This window comes from Peromyscus californicus, unplaced genomic scaffold (genome assembly GCF_007827085.1).
Source record: "Peromyscus californicus insignis strain IS unplaced genomic scaffold, ASM782708v3 Scaffold_3__1_contigs__length_106647218, whole genome shotgun sequence".
Lineage (NCBI taxonomy): Eukaryota > Metazoa > Chordata > Mammalia > Rodentia > Cricetidae > Peromyscus > Peromyscus californicus.
This window is the reverse complement of record NW_026294551.1, coordinates 106,468,505-106,487,948: the sequence shown is the minus strand read 5'-3', so window position 1 is coordinate 106,487,948 and position 19,444 is coordinate 106,468,505. Positions and strand designations below refer to the sequence as shown.

At 49.1% G+C, this 19,444-nt stretch overlaps 1 protein-coding gene across 5 annotated transcripts in view; it reads right to left on the bottom strand.

Annotated features, from left to right (window-relative positions):
- Abcc1 (ATP binding cassette subfamily C member 1) overlaps window positions 1–19,444 on the bottom strand; it is a 132,633-nt gene that overhangs the window by 13,097 nt on the left and 100,092 nt on the right. For 4 of the 5 annotated variants that reach the window (XM_052759608.1, XM_052759610.1, XM_052759612.1 and 1 more), the window contains 8 exons: window positions 17,009–17,135; window positions 15,026–15,202; window positions 12,592–12,759; window positions 9,787–9,970; window positions 4,586–4,661; window positions 2,869–3,001; window positions 1,990–2,200; window positions 946–1,256 (listed from right to left, as the gene is read on the bottom strand). In XM_052759608.1, the coding sequence (XP_052615568.1) occupies window positions 946–1,256; window positions 1,990–2,200; window positions 2,869–3,001; window positions 4,586–4,661; window positions 9,787–9,970; window positions 12,592–12,759; window positions 15,026–15,202; window positions 17,009–17,135 (1,387 nt within the window). The remainder of the gene's footprint in view (window positions 1–945; window positions 1,257–1,989; window positions 2,201–2,868; window positions 3,002–4,585; window positions 4,662–9,786; window positions 9,971–12,591; window positions 12,760–15,025; window positions 15,203–17,008; window positions 17,136–19,444) is intronic. The other variant, XM_052759609.1, reaches the window with a different exon arrangement.

Here is a 19,444-nt window from a genome sequence, read left to right as displayed (position 1 = left end):
GGAATACTCCTGCCTCGGTTCCCTGAGTGCTGGGATGACAAGCAGATGCCACCAGGTGTTAGTTTACATTGCCATTATCCCCCAGCAATCTCAACAGCCAACCTTATGAATGGCTATGCTTTAGCCAGGGCTCTGAGCACATGCCTCAGAGCCACAGAGACCTGGGGTCCCACTCTTGGCTCTGCCACTTGAGAAAGATGCTTCCTCTTTGAATCTCTACTCTCTCACCTGTCACCTGAAAATGTAATCTACACAGAAATGACCCAAGAAAGGGGACAAGGCACGAACCAGAACAGCTGCCCCTCTCCCGAAGGAAACTGGTTGCTGAAAACCACAATGTACCCAGTCCTCCCTTGCAAATAATGGTCATATGGCTGAGCTTGAGGACTAGATGATTTAAATGAGTAGTTCTGATATAAAGGCCACAGGTTCCCTGTTCTGTTCCTTTGTGTTAATCTCAATGTCTGAACTATAGATATGATAGCTAAAACTTTGGTGACCATTTTGGACCATGAGACCACCTTAAAGATTGAAAACTTACGTGAAGACAGCAAAGCAGAACTAAACAAAAAGGGTAGTATTAACAGCAGCAATAACAGCCTGGGGTGTCGACTGACCCATAGGGCCACATCAGTCTCAAAATGAACTGCTTTCTAATGTGCTATATGCATTAGCACCCACCCTGATGAGGCTGCTGTTTGTCATGACTCCACTGTAGAATTTGTTCTTCAGTCTATTAACAACTGCCTTGACAGCCGTGAGCTTTCCCCCTAATATACAGCTCAAAAGAGTAAAACTGATGAGCACATTTATTTAAATGGGTGCTGTACATTAAAGGCAGCCCTCTTAAGTATTCACAACAGACAATAACAGAGCTGAGTGTTGCGGTCACATTCTCACCAGCCCTCTGAGGATATGGCACATGAGGGAGCATCTGTGGTTCACCTGCACAAAGAAGTAGACAAGGCCCAAGGGTGGGATGATGACAGCGGCGACGGGTGTGGCCAGCAGGATGATAATGACAGCTCCAATGACATTGAAGAGTGAGCCCATGAACATCTTGATGACCTGGGGGATCATGGAATCCACTGTGTCCAACTCCTTGGAGAAGCGGTTCACTAGGTTCCCGCTGGGTGTACGCTCAAAGAAGCTCATGGGCGAGCGTAGGACATTGCGCAGCAGGTCCAGGTGCAGGTGACGGGAAGCAAAGATGCCCCCAATGGACACAGCCATGGAGTAGCCAAATACTGACACACCTAGGATGGCAATAGAGATTTGAGTATGAGATACAGGAAGTGTCATCTGCAGACTAGCTGTGTGTCTCAGCAAGCCAGTGATGGTGGCCCTCAGTAACCAGCACTCATTGTATACTACACACTGCAGGCATTTCTGAAGAACTGAATTTTCCTTTAACTTTAATGAACTCAAATTCAAATCACATCCCATGACTGATGGCTACTGTGCCAGACAGCACAGCTCTTGAAGCAGATACTGATGCTGTGTGAACCCAGGGAAATACCACACCCTCTCAGTTCTTTGCTTTCTCCAAACTGCAGTCCCTGGCTCTGTGGCAGGGGGAAGTAGGTTATAGATGGAGAAACTCAAGACATCCATGCCTAATCTTCTGATGGCTTATTCCAAAGCTACCTCTGAGATCAGGAGACATCTGTGGCTCCTCCAAACAGCCCACAGTCAACAGAATTCTTTTGGGAACTTCTACCTGAGGCTCTTTCACCAAGAACAGGCAGACTCTGAAGTTGGCACTGCCAACCCTGTCAGCTGGGGCCCTCCCATATCAATCAAGGTAAGTCACCTCACCTGTAAAATGGGGACATTGACACTCAGAGCCACAAACAGTACTACACGCCTTCCCAGCAGCATGCCTGGATGCAGAAGAAACTCATACACCAAGAAGACTCACTTAACAGTCCACATGAGTGCATCAGGGACTCAGTTAGGAAATTACACATGAAGTAACCACAGCCATACCTTGCAAGATGCCTAAGGCCCCATAGACACTCAGTCGGAACGTCCTGTGCTCCTGAGTCCCATTGACAGTGGGGTGGTCATCTGTCCAGAGGCTCAGCCAATAATTGGAGGCGAGTGCGGACACATGGTTGCATAGGAAGAGGAAGATACTCAAGAAGGAGATGAAGAGGCCAATGGCCCTCATGTAGTCCCAGTACACTGACAGCTGCACCTAGGACCCATAGAGTGCCAGCATGAGGATAGCAGCTCCTGTGACTCCTTACAGCCCATCCCACCCTCTTGTGCCCAGGCCCTCGATACCCTGCTACCCTGTTAATCAATGATGTCAGCTAGTAGTAGCAAAGACAGGCTTTCTGCTTCCCACAATAGCTTCCAGTCAAGCACTCATCACCCACTCAATCCATCATCACCCACTCAAACATATAAGCAGAGAAGAGCCATAAGAGGCACAGAATGCTATGCAAGTGCCCAGGTGGTTTTCCAGGGTAGGTTTTCCCTGAGGAAGTCATATTGAAGAGTTTACCAGCTATGAATGGAAAATAGGAAAGGAAGGGGGTGACCCATAAGTGTAAAGGCCCTGAGGTGCAAGGGAGTGCAACACATTCGGCAAAGTGACAATAAGGATGGAGAAATGGTTGCAGCTGGCCTATCTGTAGCCTGGGAGGTCCCATTCAATACTCCAGGCTGCTCACAGTCAGGCAGTCATGAGCACAGGCAGAAACTGAAGTACCAACATGGAGACAGCAGCTCAGACCCCAACTCCAGGAAAGTCACTTAGCCTCTCTGACCTGGGTTTCGGCATAGAAACTAAACATAGAGCCCTGGCAGGCTTGCATTCCCATATGCCAAGCAAAGCACTCTGCACTGTGTCTCACTCACCTGCCCTGTCTGTGCCTTGTCTGCTTCCATCAGCTTCCAGGTCTCCTCCTTGGCTCCGGCCTTCTGCAGTTCGGCCGTGCTGCTGTGCTGCTGGCTAGCATCCCCACTGTGGGAAGAAGAGCTGCTGAGATGCCTGTTGCCAAGGAGAGTAGGATGTCAAAGAAGAACCTTAGGGAGTGCAAGCACACACATGAACACATACATACTTGTGCCCCTGTTGACACTCCCCAGAAGAACATGTTTCCATGGAAAGGGATGTGTATGTTAGGAATGGGGCTGCTGTGATAGGTGTGAAAAGCAATGGGCAGAAGGTGTGAGGGAACAATATTTCATGTAAAGAAAGGATCAGGGAGCTGGAGATGTAGCTTGTTTGGTAGAATAAAGCTCTGGGTTCCATCTAAAGCATGGTATTAAACTAGGCACACACCTGTAATCCCAGCATCAAAGAGGTAGAAACGGGAGGATCAGGCGTTCAAGCTCATCCTTAGCTATTTATCCAATCCAAGGCCAGCCTGGCATACACAAGACCCTGCTGTTGTATAATATTAGTTGAAAATGTGTAACATCTATTTATGCTGTGTAACGTTTGTTTAATGATGCAAAGCTGTTTTGCATTCTTTTATGTTGAATTTGTTTAACTCTGTGAAGCTGTGTTACTGTGCCTGTGTAAAGCAACTGGTTGGTCTAATAAAGAGCTGAATGGCAGATAGCGAGGCAGGGGAAAGGATAGTGGGACTGGCAGGCAGAGAGAATAAATAGAAGAAGAAAGCTGGGAAAAAGAATGAAAAGCAAGGAGTTGGGGATTTAGCTCAGTGGTAGAAAGCACAAGGCCCTGGGTTTGGTCCTCAGCTCTGAAAAAAAAAAGAATGAAGAGCAAGAAAAGGAGAAGAGGATGCTTGGGGCCAGCCACAGAGACACACAGCCAGACATGGAATAAGAGAGAAAGGACAGACAGAAATAGAGAAAGGTAGAAGTCCAGAGATAAAAGGTAGATGAGATAATTTAAATTAAGAAAAGCTGGGTAGAAACAGCTAAGGCCAGGAGTTCATAAGAAAGAATAAGCCTCTGTGTATTTATTTGGGAGCTGAGTGGTGGGGCCCCCAGAAGTAAAGAGTTTAAAAACAAACAAACAAACAAACAAAAAACACCACCACCTTGCCTCAAAAAAAATTCTCCAATTAATCCCAAGTAATATCTTTGAAGAGCATAAGCTAGAGCTTAGGGCTGCTGGCTCAGAGCCTCTGGGCACTGGTTCAAATCTGAGCTGGGCATCTCTAGAGCTGCCCAGATGGTGAGCCTCTATCTGTTTGCTGTGAGATGGGAGCAGGCCAGGAGAGAATTGGAGGCCAGTAGACTGCAGGCTAACACTGTGCCCAGCTCCCAGACTAGCATCACCATTAGTGTGACTGTCTGTGATCACCCAAGGTGTCAGGCCCCATCTCAGGAACCTGAGGAATGACACAGGTCATGCACAGGGCAAGGTTCAGAAGTAGAAACAAACAAATGAAGGGCAGGCCTGTGTGAATTATAGGTCAGTGCTGGCTCCTTCCTGGGAAAGCTCTTGAGGAATGGATAGGTGGGCAGGATGTACACATATTCCAAATCCCTGAGAGCTGTGGTGGGTAGTGTGGAGGTGCTACCTGCTCCTTCTCAACTCTCACAGGCAGAGATACAGGGCCAGAAGCAACGCAGGGCTGGATGCCCTCCCAATGCTTACCTCTGAGGGTGTTTCCCCACCGTCACCAGCATCCCATTCTCCACTGGCTTTGACTCCTTCCCTGAGCCACTGACACCTGCAGAAGACAGGAAGGGAGGAGAATGTGGCACCAAGAGCTGGGCAAAGCAAACAAAAGGCCAAGAACCCAGTCACTTCCAGAGTAGGCAACAGTGACTCTGACTGCCAGGGAGCTTAAGAAGATAGAAGCACATTGCTCCAAGTTCCATCCACAGATCAGACCCTCAGAGAAGTACAGGCCTCTGCTCCTGATTGCTTTGCTGGGGGCAGATAGCACCAGGAGCCATGGGTAAAAAAAGCACTCACTGGGAGAAGCTGGAGTCAAGGCAGGGAGGGCAGACAGGGCCAAGTACATTGGGCTCTCAACATCCATCCAGTAGGGGGCACTGCTTAACACAAATTCACACCCATTTCATGATGCAGGCTGTCATCTGAGACTAGAGGATTGCAGGTTAAAAACCTGGGCTACATGTTGAGGCCTTGTCTCAAAACCAAACTAATGTCAACTATTGTAACAATGGCATCCACCACAGGCAAAGGCCCAGAGGCCCCCTCAGTGCCAGAGCTCATCCTGTGTGGTCACATTACCCAGGAGATGCCCAGAGCCTGGGTAAGCAGACCTGTTAGAACATCCATGTCTCTAGCAATAAGGTTTTGATGTCTGAACAACTGGTGAGGCCACATGGGGATACAGCTGTTAGATGCCTGCCCTAACCCCAGAAGGATCCACTGGTGTCAACAAGATCAGAACTCAATGGCACTTGATGGTGACTAGGAGCACCAAGCATACTGCGCGTGCGTGTGTGCAGGGCAGAGGCAACTCACAGACACAAGCAGAGAGCTAGCAACACTGTCAGGATGACCTGGGGACTCAGAAGCATGACACACAGATCAAGACAAAATGCAGAGCAAGGCTACCTCATGACAGTCCTGAGGGCCACAGACAGCTAAAGAGCATGGGGCCAGGGGAGGGCTCCAAGCTAACAAAGAATCCCCCTGAGGTGGGTGGGGGTGGCTCTGTACATGAGCAGATACCTGGATCCTGTCTGCATCCCTAAAGGGACTCAGTTCCAGCAGTCAGTGGGATTGAGCTTTCACTCAGCTGTGTGCCCTAAGGAAATGCAAAACCTCTCCCAGCCAAGCTGCACATCTGTAAAACGGGAATGTACCTGACCCTCATATGCAGGAGGCAGAGGTGACATCACAAGTCTCAGTGAGGTGCTGCTTGTATGAACATCTGTGAATGTGCTCCAGGTTAATTCTGGACCTGGCTAGGACTGAGATTCGCTCTTTAAATATCCCCTTGAACATCAGTATCTGTACATTTTCATTATGTTATTTTGTGAGCATACATGTCTGTGTGTATATGCACATGGACTGAGGTTACAACACCATGGCTGTTGTTTCTCGAGTGCTGTCCATCCTGAATTCTGAGACAGGGTCTCTCCCATCCTGGGGCTCAGTGAGTAGGGTAGGCTGGCTAGCCAGTGAGCCTAAGGGATCTGCCTATCTCCACTTCCCCATACCTGACTCTTTACTTGGGTCCTGGGGATCAGACACAAGTCCTCGTGTTTCTAAGACAAGCACTTGACTTACCTTTATCTCCATAACCTGGCCACTGCTTCTTGCTTTAAAAAAAAAAAAAATACAAACCCCCAAACAGCCATGTTACTAGGGTGAATGATAACAAGCAGAACTTTTCAGGCATAAATAAGCACACACAATCATGCATGGTACACCCCCTATCCCTCCTGCCCCTGCTTCAGAGGAGTTTCTGTGGTGACTCCTTCTCCACCTACCCGGTGCCCATGGGCTGATGGTCCACCAGGATCACCTTAGGGCTCCCTTACCTAGGAAGTACTTGTCAGAATCCCTTTCCTGAGACCCTACTTTACCATCAATAGCCATAATGGCTACAGACCATCCCCATTACTTTGCCCTAGCAGGCTGTCTAGAGCCCTCAGTCCCCGAATTCCACTCCATCTCTAGGCCTCTGACTGATTGATGGGTTACTTGCACATTTGTTTGTTTAAAATAGGTTGGGTAGGTTCAGTTGTCTGCCCAAGAGCCCTTGGTCTGAACCTCAGCCCCACACTACTGCATATGAGAGAGGATGGGGACCCTAGTACAGCCACTGGATTTTGCTACATCACATCTCTCCTTCACTGCCAGGGTCACCCACACCATCCTTCATGCCCAGGGATGGAAAAGCAGTTTTCTGAACCCTGTCCTTTCCCTATCCATCTGCTATATGCCCAGCACTTCCCAATATGGCCTCTGAGAAGTATGCCGGATGGGGTTACTTGGCCTGGGAGATAAGCAAGCTTGGATCTGGAAATACATCCCAGAGCCACCCACAAAGCCTCATGATGAAATAAGCGCATCCCAGGTCCCCACCAAGCATGCAGCAACAGCAGCTGTTCCAGGATGCCTACATCCTCCTACATCACAGCCCTGATGCTACTGACCTTTCTCAGTTATCACTCTGCTGCCTGGAAGTCAAGAGATCTGGGAAATGTTAGGAGCCATAGGCAACCCCTTCTCCGTGCTTCTTCTTCTTCTTAACCCACCCAGAGGACTGAAGGGGTAAACTGGGCTGAGGACCTGCCTTATGCATGCTTCAGTTTCCCCATCCCACCTGGGCTGGTAGAGCCCTGACTAGCATCTTTCTCCAGAAGCTCCAATTGTGTTTAACCAGCAGGAGAGCAGGGAAGCCAAGCATGGTGCACAGTCCCAGCTACTCTTTTTTTTTTTTTTTTTTTCTGATAAGGACTGCTTTATTTCTTGTGTGGCCTCTGTGATCACTCCAGTTATAAATACATAGTGCATCTTTTAGTAACAATTTTTTTTTTAATTTATTTTAATTTATTTTGCAATACAATTCAGTTCTACATATCGGTCACGGATTCCCTTGTTCTCCCCCCTCCCGTCCCCCTCACCTTCCCCCCAACCCCCCCCCATTCCCATCTCCTCCAGGGCAAAGCCTTCCCCACAGACTGAGGTCAACCTGGTAGACTCAGTCCAGGTAGGTCTAGTCCCCTCCTCCCAGGCCGAGCCAAACAATCCTGCATAGGCCCCAGGTTTCAAACAGCCAACTCATGCAATGAGCACAAGATCTGGTCCCACTGCCTGGATGCCTCCCAAACAGATCAAGCCAATCAACTGTCTCACCCATTCAGAGGGCCTGATCCAGTGTGGACCCCTCAGCCATTGGTTCATAGTTCATGTGTTTCCATTCATTTGGCTATTTGTCCCTGTGCTTTATCCAACCTTGGTCTCAACTATTCTCGCTCATATAAACCCTCCTCATTCTCGTTAATTGGACTCCCAGAGATCCACCCAGGGCCTAGTCATGGATCTCTGCATCCAGATCCCTCAGTAGTTGGATGAGGTTTCTAGCACAACAATTAGGGTGTTTGGCCATCCCATCACCAGAGTAGGTCAGTTCGGGCTGTCTCTCGACCATTGCCGGCAGTCTGTTGTGTGGGTATCTTTGTGGATTTCTGTGGGCCTCTCTAGCACTTTGCTTCTTCCTGTTCTCATGTGGTCTTCATTTACCATGGTCTCCTATTCCTTGTTCTCCCTCTCTGTTGTTGATCCAGCTAGTCCCAGCTACTCTTAAGGCCGAGTCAGGAGGACAGTAAGTTCAAGGCCAGTCTGGACAACATCTCAATGTGAAAAGTAAAAGCAGGACTGGGGATGCAGCCCAACCTGCAACAAGGTCTGGGCTTGGTCTCCAGTATGGGCAATAAAGAAGAAAAAGGAGGGTGGGCATAGCTCAGAGATAGAGCACTGGCTTGGCACGAGCAAAGCTCCAAGTTCCATTCCCACACTGTTGGGAGGAACCAGCCTGGAAAGTACTGTAGTCAGGCAGGTCATAGGCTCAGGGAAGGTGTGACAGTAGGAGGCAGGTGAATCCATTGTCCCCTTAGGAAAAGGCCAGGCCCCACAGACCCTTCCATTAGGCCAGCTACATGAGGATCAACATGAAGGTGAGACAAGGCCACTCGGCTCAGATGTATCCTGGACCCCACCTCAGGGTGATGTGGGTGGGGCCTTTCCTCTGATGCAGGAACCACCATGACATTCTTTGTCATTTAGTCTGTCTCTCCTCCCAGACTCCAAGACACAGACTAGATCATATCTGTCATTCTACTCCCAGTTCCCGGTGCACTACATGAAGGTACACAACACTGAAAAGGGGCACCTTCAATACAGCAGGCACTTTGTACACCTCTGATGGGAGATGGGATGATTGACAAGTGACAACCAGTGAGGAAGTGGAGCCAACCCTCTAATGCCACTACGGGGCACCACAGCAGCCACACCCTGTAGCTAACCAGAGGGTCCTCTGAGAGCCTGTGTGACTAATAAAACAAGAGCCTACCTGAGAAGGCTGCAAAATGTTCCCCAATTTGCTGGCCACTGATAGAGGGACCCAGGCTGCTGGAGCCTGGCACCTGCTTCCTAAGTTCCCCAGAAACAAAGTCTGCAGGGGCAGATTCAACTGGCACTTAAAACTCAGGCCAACAGCAGAGGCCCAGGACAACAGGTGGGGTGGCTGCAACAGTCATGTCTGTAGTATCATGTGTCAGAGGAACAAGTTATCAAGCACCCAGGATGTCCCATATACCCAAGACCACACTAATCACCAGCATATGTCAGGCTGGCCCTGAATTGCTATTTGGGGTTATCAGGAATAGAGACACAGCTCAGAGGGTCTTAAGGAAGGGACCCCGGACCACAAAGCTCTGAGGAACATGGCCACTGTGAGTGTTCACACTCTGCCTTAGGCTACATCCTATATGCCTCATGCTGTTCTGAGCTACATCATGGTTGTCACTATTACTTGGCCCCCCTAGGAATAGAAAAAACTATGATTATTGTCTCCATTTTAGCCATTGAGGAGCCTAAAGCCCACAGGAGAAAGTACTTTACAGGAAGGACAAAGACTAACCTTAAGGTCACAAAGCCAAAACCCAACCCTTTGTACCCTGTGCTGAGAACCCTTCTACCTGACCTGCAAGGTTAAGCAGGTCTATCCATTTGTTGGTCCCCAAAAGCCCAATGTGCTTGTTGCCCAATACTCTCATGAACTGTGCCCCTAGAGCACAGGTAAAACCCTCCCATAAGCAGCTATGATGATCAGAGCCAGCTCCTGAGAGTCCCCCTGCCATCCTTACTGTCATCTTCTGAGGCCAGGTCCTGCTCAGCACTGGCATAGGTGCGCAGGAACTCGGCGAAGGCCCCATCCCGGTCTAGCAGCTCCTGGTAGGAGCCCATCTCTGATATCTTGCCGCCACTCATAACAATGATGACATCCACTTGGGGCAGGTAGCTGATACCATGGGTGACCAGGATCCGTGTCTATGAACAAAGCAGAGACTTTGATCCCATCAGCACTGTGAAGGAAACTGTCACATCCCTGTAGAGACTAGAGGTATCTTGGATCTCAGGACCCAGTGCCATTGCTCACCTCCCCCCACTCCGTCCCTCCCTCCCCCTCCCCCTCCTTCCCTCCCCCCTCCTCCTCCCCTCCCCCCCTCCCCCCCTCTCCCCCCCCCCCTCTCTCTCTCTCTCATGTCAGGCAGGAGCAGCAGGGAACAAAGCCAGTAGAGCCCTGCCTGGACTACAGGGATGGAGACAAAATGACCCACAGACTAGAACCAGTGCTGGAGGTGGCAGTTTACAGAGAAGGGTAATTCAGAGTTGGGAGACTATTTGAGAAGTAAACTCTAAGAGGGAGACAGACACCACCCAAGAATGTGGATGAAGGAATAGTGAGGCATCTTCATTTGACAGCCCTACTGTGTGTTTGCAGAACTAAGAACTAAATTCAAGGCCTGTGCATGCTAGGCAGGCATTCTACCACTGGGCTACCTCTCCAACCCTTGTCTTTTAAGACAAGTTCTTGCTATGTAGACCAGAACTAACCCTCTGATCTCAGCCTCCCCAGGGTCTGGGGCTAACAGGTGAACTCCACCATGCCTGACTCTGATGTTTGTGTTTTAGAAAGTAACTTCCCTATCCTTCCAGCTCAAATACACCACAAAACTGGTCTGTGCTGCATGGTTCTGCTTGTTTTGCCATGCTGAGCAAATACATGTGTATCAGACTGTTAACAGATGATATTTCCTTCTTGATGAGCCGGATAGCGACTGCTTTAAAAGTTGACATACACAGCACACCATCTCTAAGGGAAAGGGTGGGAATACTTGCTTTGGTTTTGCTGTTTTTCTCAAACCTCAACATTTCTTCCTTCACACATTAGTAAGAGCCAGTATGTTGTGGTGATATTTTATTTGTGCTGGAAAGTGATGATATTTTATTTGTATGTTAATAAATAAAGTTTGACTGGAGATCAGAGGAAATAGCAAGCCATTAAGTAAACACAAAAGTCAGGCAGTGGTAGCACACACCCTTAATCTGATCAGTGGCAGGCAGGGTCCCTGGGTGTTCAAGGACACACTATGGAGCAGCCAAGGGTGGTGACACATGCCTTTAATCCCAGTACCAACCAGAGAGACCTGGAGGTCTGTACAGACAGGCAGTGACAAGGAAGTGAGGTAGCTGGGCTAAGAGCCAATGAGAGGGCAGAGCAGCAAGGCAATAAAGGCATGGGTAGACAGGAAGTAGGTCCCCTTTTGGTAGCTTTGGAGCTAGAGAGGTAAGGTTGGTGGCTATCACTATTTCCCTGATCTCTAAGGCTTTCACCCTTATATTTGGCTCCTTGTTCTTTATTTACTATGCCCGCTTAGAAATTCATCTACAGTATGTTCCTCCATCAGCCTAAACAAAACAAAACCCAGGATCACAGCCTCTGTTTCCTCTCTGGCTAAGGCTGGCTGAGCCTCTTCCTGCTCCAAGCTCCACCCCTGCCTGCCATGGGGAAGGAATGACAGCTTTATTGGAGGTCTGGGTGGTCATGAGGAAGAAAGGTCCTTTAGCCATGAGGCAATCAATTCAAGTGGGGCCAAGAACACACCCTATAAAAGACCTGGTAAAATACCTGCCTTAGGGAGCTGGCAGATGGCTTAATTCATAAAGAGTTTATCACACAAGAACCTGAGTTTGATCCCCAGAATCCATGTGAAAAAAGTCAGACATGGGGAGATCCCTGTAGTCCTGTTACCAGGGAAGCAGAGACAGGAGGATCATTGGGGCAGTATAGTTTAATCGATGAGCTCTAGGTTCAGGAAAAAGACCTTGTCTAAAAGAACAAGGTGCCTGAGTAAAGACACCCATGATTGACTTCTGGCCTCCACCTGCACACATACATGCATGCACACCAGTACGTACTATACTGGCTGGTTTTGTGTCAACTTGACACAAGCCAGAGTCATCAGAAAGGAAGGTGCCTCAATTGAGGAAATGCCTCCATGAGATCCATCTGTAAGGAGGGGGTGGGAGATGGTGGGTGGTGCCATCCCAGGGCTGGTGGTCCTGGGTTCAATAAGAAAGCAGACTGGCCAGGCAATGGTAGTGCACACCTTCAATCCCAGCACTTGGGAGGCAGTGGCTCTCTGTGAGTTCAAGACCAGCCTGGTCAACAAAGCAAGTTCCAGGATAGCTAGGGCTGTTACACAGAGAAACCCTATCTTGAAAAAGAAAAAAAAGAAAGAAAGTAGGTTAAACAAGACATCCTGCCTCCTGCCTCCGGGATCCTGCCCTGTTTGAGCTCCTGTCCTGGCTTCCTTCAGTGATGAACAGTGATGTGAAAGTGTAAGCCAAATCAACCCTTTCCTCCCCAACTTGCTTTTTAGCCATGATGTTTGTTGCAGCAACATAAACCCTAAGACAACATACATACTGTGCACGTACATGTGCACACACACACAAACCCTAAGACACATACATACGTACTGTATACACACACACACACACACACACACACACACACACCCAAAGCATGAAAGCAAGCCCAAGAATTGAGGACTTGTCCAGAGCCGCACTGCCAATTAACTTAAGTCCTGGCCCTGGGAGAGTACCTTGTTCTTCAGCAGGCCCATGGGACCAACCACCTTCTCAAAGATATGCTTCCCAACATGGGCATCCACAGCCGAGAGGGGATCATCAAAGAGATAGATGTCTGAGTTACAGTACACAGCTCGGGCCAGGCTCACACGCTGCTTCTGGCCTCCTGATAGGTTCACACCCTAGGAAGACAGTGAGGAGGGTGGGTTTCTTGGGATCCCCTAACAATCCTGAGGGACCCCAGAACCATACAAAACAAGATTGGGTACAGAAGAGCTGCTGAGTGGAGTGCCTGACCCCCACCCACCAAGTGCTCGGGGAGGGGAAGCAGACAGTCAGGCCTGCTGGAACAGGTCTATCAGCCCAGCTATTCAGAGGCTAAAGCAGAATGGCAAGTTCAAGACCAGCCTAAGCAACATCTCAAGTAAAACATAAAAGGAGGGCTGGGGATGCAGCTCAGTTACAGAGCATGTGCCTGGTACACAATGGTCTGGGTCTGGTCTCTAGTGCCACAAGAAAGAGGAGGCAGTGGCAGCTGATGACAGCTCCAGAGCCATCAGCCTATAGAAGTCTGTAGAAGACACAGTGGATGTGGCAAAGATACTCTTTTCTGTACACTTATTATATTATTATGCTGTAGCTGGCATCACTACTGTTGCTGTTAGCAGCCACAGTCTGTGGTGAGCTTCACTCTGAGCTGACATTTCTACTGCAGCCACATAGTGAAGCTGGCTGCACCCAGAGTGCTGAGATGCAGCCAGTACTCCTCACAGACGAGGGGGTCAGCACTGAACAGCAGCAGCCCATCCCCCACAACAGGTGACCAACACCATGGCCGTGTAACACCTACTGAATAAACTGCCCAAATCTACAGAGATGGACACTCCCTTCCTGTGCAGAGGCTAGCCCCTGAGCCTGTCCAGATACATTCCCTGTGCTGTGCAGAGGCTAGCCCCTGAGCCTGTCCAGATCCACTGCCTTCCTGTGCTGAGGCCGGCCCCAGTAGCTATCTCTCATCTTTTTTTTGGTAGGGAGGAGCGGGGGAGCTCAGGGCCTTTGCGCATACTAAACAAGTGCTCTACACTGCTAGCCATTTTTTGTATTTTAAGATGGGATCTTCCTAGGTGGCTTAAGCTGGCCTCAAACTCATGATTCTCCTGCTTCAGCTTCCTGATGAGGATCCATGCTGGGATGACAGGTCCAGCTGCAAAGGTCCCTCCCAATGTCCTTTGGACATAATTTATTGACCCAAAGGCAGATGCAGTATCCAAGATTAGTCAATCCTTGATGCTCTCCAGACTTTGCCATTGGGACTTGAGGGGGACAGTCAGGTGTCTCCAAGTGCTAGATCCCAGCATTTATAAAATACAACAAGGCTGATGAGCAGGCTGCCTACCTACCCAGCCTGTCCTGGAGGGAGACCCTGGCAATCCTGCCTTGGATCCCACACAATACTCAGACCCTTCAGTTTGGTTGGCACCTCCAACCCGTATCAACCCAAAGGCCCCAGCCGATCCAAAGGATCTCCAGACCCACACCAGGTAAAAGACATCATGCGGGGTTGGGGATTTAGCTCAGTGGTAGAGCGATTGCCTAGCAAGCACAAGGCCCTGGGTTTGGTCCTCAGCTCCGGAAAATCAAAAAAAACAAAGACATCATGCATCAAATAAGCGAGTTGGTGGATGGATCCTTGGATGGAGACTGGGAGCACACAAACTCAGCTCTCCCAAGAGGTCCCTGTCACTCTGTGTGGCTACACTCCCAGCATATACACAAGACAACCATTTGCACAGCAGCAAGTGAGCTGGGAGGCACACCTAAGGCCCTCTTCAAAAGTGACAAGTGAATAGGTGACAAGAGGGACTTAAGAACTTCTGTCTCTCTGCTGTGACTTGACATCAGGCAAGTCCTCTAACCTCTCTGAGGCTCCCTTTCCTCAGCCATCCATTAGGGATCACAAGAACTTCTGTGCAGAAGACTTAGGTTAAAAATTTTAGCATGGTGGCAGAGTGAAGAAGTGTATGTCAGCTAGTCTAGAGCTGTCTGTATTATCACTCATAGACACACCTCCGAGGTGCAAGGCGAGCCACTCCTAGTGTCTTGTACTGTGGGTGGGACACTATGTGGTAAAAGCACAGCACACCTTTTTTTTAAATTTTTTAATTTTTTTTATTCTCTTGGACTCTGCATCACCATTCAAGAGGCTCCCACTTGGGTGGCCACTAACACCACAACTCAGACCACAGCACCAAGAGCCAGATGGTACAGACCCTCACTAAACTCACAGAGCTTCACAAAAGGAGCAGAGGCACAGGCTGAAGACAGCAGGTCCCTGACAGTCCACTTGCAGGGGGACAGCATTTTATGTGAAAGGCACCGACAAAGTGTGCCCCTGTTTGTTACACAGTAGCAGCTGACAGCTACAGGCTATACCCATGCCATACTGACCTTCTCACCAATCTCTGTCCGGTCCCTGCTGGGCAAGATTTCCAGATCTGGGAGGAGAGCACAGGCTTCCAACACTGCCTTGTAGTAACGTTCCTTCAGGGGGTGCCCAAATAGGATGTTCTCTCGGAGAGAGTCATTCTGAATCCAGGCCTGCTGGGGCACATAGGCCACAGAGCCCTGTGTGCAGGTGGTGGAGAGGAAAGACAAAGACTTGATGAAAAGACAATAGCGTACATCTGCCTTCACGAAGAGCCGGTTGCCAAAACACACAGCAAGGGCAAGAACAGAGAAGGGCATCAATGCAGGGGACCATCTCACAGACGAGGAAGACATGAATCCAGTTCTTTCAAGGGACAGAAAGGACAGCTTGACTGGACATGGGTGACTCGTGAGAGCAGGGCAAGCAGGAAGGCAGGTGACAGGGACCAGTTCACACAGGACTGGTGTCATGTCCAACTTTATCAAAAAAGGTGATGAAATGCCACAAAGGATTATAAAGCAAGGGAATAGAACTGAATTTGGACCTAAAATCTCAGAAAAATGACTCAGTTGCTATTCTAACATTCCAGCTTCTATAAGCCCCAAGTGCCAGGGCACCCCAGTTGTAAACCTCACAAGATATTCAGTCACAGGCCACGTCTACCACAACACTGGGCAAAACTAATGTTTTCAATACACTTTCTAAAATCACCAGCTACAAATAGTTCTTAGACTCAAAACATCAGTGCCTGGGATGTTAGGAACCCAGGAATTATGAAACAGAATACAACATGGATATCTAAACATGACAGGCAATTTCCCTTTGTCAGTCTTGTTCGTGTTGCCCGACCACTGCTTGGAAGAAACAACAGGACATATCTTGAAACAACAGGTATTTGCCTGGACCCAAACACTGTCCACTTACTTCTAAAAGCACACTGAACCAGAAAGGGAAGTATCTGAATTGGAATAAAACAGTAACATAAGCCCATATCCCCAAACTTGAGTTCCCAGGAGAACAGGATGCAGATGACAGAAGGTCCAGGCACATGCATCTGGCACAGGCTAGCTTAATAGTTGGGATTTTGTTAGTTTGTTTTTCCTCTCTGGCTACTGCAGAGGCTGCTGGTGACACTGTAAGGAACTGATTTACACAGTAGGCAAAGGCCTCAGAGGAAACAAGGTGCACGTAGAAAGCCCCAAGACTCATTCTTATAGCAGCCTAAACGCTTCATGAGAAGTTTAGCTCAGCTCAAAGCACACAGCACCTCAAATCTCTAATTCCACACTTTTCCCCTCCAGGCCCATATTAAGAATTCAACTAACACTAAGGATTCAGACTGTGTTTCGCACACCAGGTTCTGAGATTATTCCAGCCACATCAATCAGCACTTGTTATATCCTATTTACAGGATGAGACACAGAAAAATCCCAAAGAAAGAAGCCAGAAGGTTCCATCCAGAGAGACTATACAATGAAGGGAGAGTGGAGGGGATGTAGTTTAGACCTTGAGTTTTCACCCCTCCCTCCCTCTGTCCTGGCATTTTCAGGTAGATGCGTCATCGTCCTTTGGTTAAATTCACCCCAGTGCCCCTCCCTCCCTCGGCTTCTCCCCCTTCTGCTTTCCAGCCACACACACACACACACACACACACACACACACACACACACACACACACACACACACGAGATAAAGCGGTTGGGGCTGGAGATCATCATGTGAAGTGAAATGAGGTAAATTCAGAAGGCAGAAGTCACAGATAACCTCTCCTCTGGAGCGTTATCTGAGCATCCACATCCTGTTTACTGAGGAGCTACCACACTCCACACTAGCCAAAGAGCTGGGGCAAAGCAAGGAGTGGCTATCACGGGAACCTTGCCTTCCTAGGACAGACAAAACGGGAGATGGCAGGAGGAGAGGGCTGTTCCCTTGGACAGTTTGTGAGAGACACTGGGCTGAGCCTTCCTCCCAGACCATCTCTCCCCAACCTGGCCCCATCCTACCTTGAGAGCCACGTGTCCCTCCACCTTGTCCATCTCAGCCAGCAGGGCTGACAGCAGAGATGACTTCCCGCAGCCTACCTGGCCCACCACGGCCACAAGAGCTCCTTCAGGGATGGAGAAGTTGATGCTGCAAGGACACAATGAGGAGCCTGAAAAGCACAGTGCCACAGACCCTCCCCTGTTGAGGGTGGCCCACACTCACTGGCTGTGATGGTCAATGCCTGGACACCTCCAAGGCTATTGGGCAAGGTGGGCCATGGCCTGAGGGGCCCAATGTAAATGCATCACAAAGCCTGGCCAGCGTAGGGCCCAAGGGCTACGTGTCACTCAGAAGAGGTGCTAGAGGGTATTCACCTCTCTGGGTCTACAACACTGTCCCAAGGACAAGCCACCTTCAGTTGAACTCAAATTCTTAGGCACCTGGGACTGGCTGAGAAAGTCCAGAGGATAAAAGACCAGGGTGCCAGGCCAGGCCTGGAAGAAGGTTTAGGACACTGAGGGGGTGTGTGAAGAGATGAGAGCTGAGTTCCAGAAAGATCTTATTAACTCTGAATGGTCCTTATGTTTCTGTGCACATGTGGACATGTGTGTGCACATGTGTATGGACATGTAGTGGCCAGAGAGCAATGTGTTCCTCAGGCTCTGTCTGCCTTGTACTTTTTTTTTAAAAATAATTTATTTAAATTTATTTTATGTGCATTGGTATGAAGGTGTCAGACCCCCTGGAATTGGAGTTACAGGCAGTTGTGAGCTGACATGTGGGTGCTGGGAATTGAACCCAGGTCCTCTTAAAGAGCAACATTGAGCCATCTCTCCAGCCCTGCCTTGTACTTTTTTGACACAAGGTTTCTCACTGGCCTGGAGCTTCTCAAGTATTCTAGGATGGTTGCCCAGTAAGCTCCAGGGATCCTCCTGTCTCTGCCTCCTCAGTGCTGGGATCTCAGGCATACACTGCTATATCCAGCAGATGCTGTTCTCTTTTAACATGGATTGTCCTCATCTAGCACAGCAAGCACTTTACTGACTGAGCCATCTCCCCAGAACTCCCCACCCCCATCCCTGAGGTAGTCTCACAAGCTGGCTGCCAACTATGTAAGCAAGATTGACCTTCTACTCATGATCCTCCTGCCTTTCCCTCCCAAGTGCTGAGACTGCAGGTGTGCACCACCATACTCAGCTTTGAAATGGTCCGTTAACAAATAGAAGTAGTGGTGCACACCTTTAATCCCACCACTCAGGAGGCAGAGGCTGGCAGATATCTATCTACAAGTTTGAGGCCAGCCTGGCCTACATGGTAAGTTCTAAGCTAATCAAGACTACATAGTGAGGCTCTGCCTAAAAAAGTGCAGAAACATGAGCTGTAAGCTCTATAGCGAGACTAGCTCGTCTTCATGCTTGACAGACACAGCTGCTCCTGCAGCTCACAGCTCAGCACACTGGCCTCCATGCCTAGGCTGGGCACACGGGCATCCCAGGCCCCCAGGCAGAGGCCCTTCTTCTGATCCCTGGGCACTAGCTAGCTAACCACATGGATCAACTGTTTTGTTCTTTTGTGTACGCAAACATGTGAGTGCAGGTTAGAGGGCAAACTCAGGTGTTATTTCTCTGGTGCCATCCACCTTGTTTTTTAGAGTCTCTCACTGGCCTGGAACTCACCAAGCAGGCTACTCAGCCACAAGGATCTACCTGTTTCTGCCTCCCCAGTGCTGGGATTACATGGATATCACCATGCCAAGCTTCTGTCCCATGGGCTGAGGGCCACATTCAGGTTTTTACTTACTGCCGTCATCTCCCTAGCCCCTGGACCACTCATCGCAATTGAGTCTTTTGTGCTGCACTATGAGGAGCAGGGTCACGGGGCCACCCTGTGAAGGACACCCAGGAAGGCAGCTCCTCCCTTCTTCCAGGGGAGACCAGGATATTCTTACAGGCTAAGGGGATTCAAAGTGGCAGGTGAAAGGACCAGGAACCCTGAGTGCCAGGATGTGGAGAGTGGAGTACAGGCACGGGAAAGAGAAACACTACAAATGAATCGGGCAGGATTTAAGTTAATCCTATGGAAGATCTTACACCTTGAGTAGTTAGTGGAAGTAGAAAGGGAGCTATCCCTTTCTCCTTAGAGTCTGTTCTGTGATTGATAAAATACAGCAGGCAAGCTGCCACGTCAGAGAACAATTGTTTAGGGGCACAAATGACAAACTTGCCTCCAAAAAAGTCCCCTTGGCCTTATGTTTCAGATTCCTTAAGGAGATTAGATCACTAAGTGTTGTAGAATATTATTTTAAGGTGTGTTTTGTTTATGTTGCATTTGTTTAACTCTGTGAAGCTGTGTAAGGTGTGTTACTTTTGTTATGTTGCATTTGTTTAACTCTGTTACTGAGCCTGTGTAAAACACCTGATGGTCTACTAAAGAGCTGAATGGCCACTAGCCAGTCA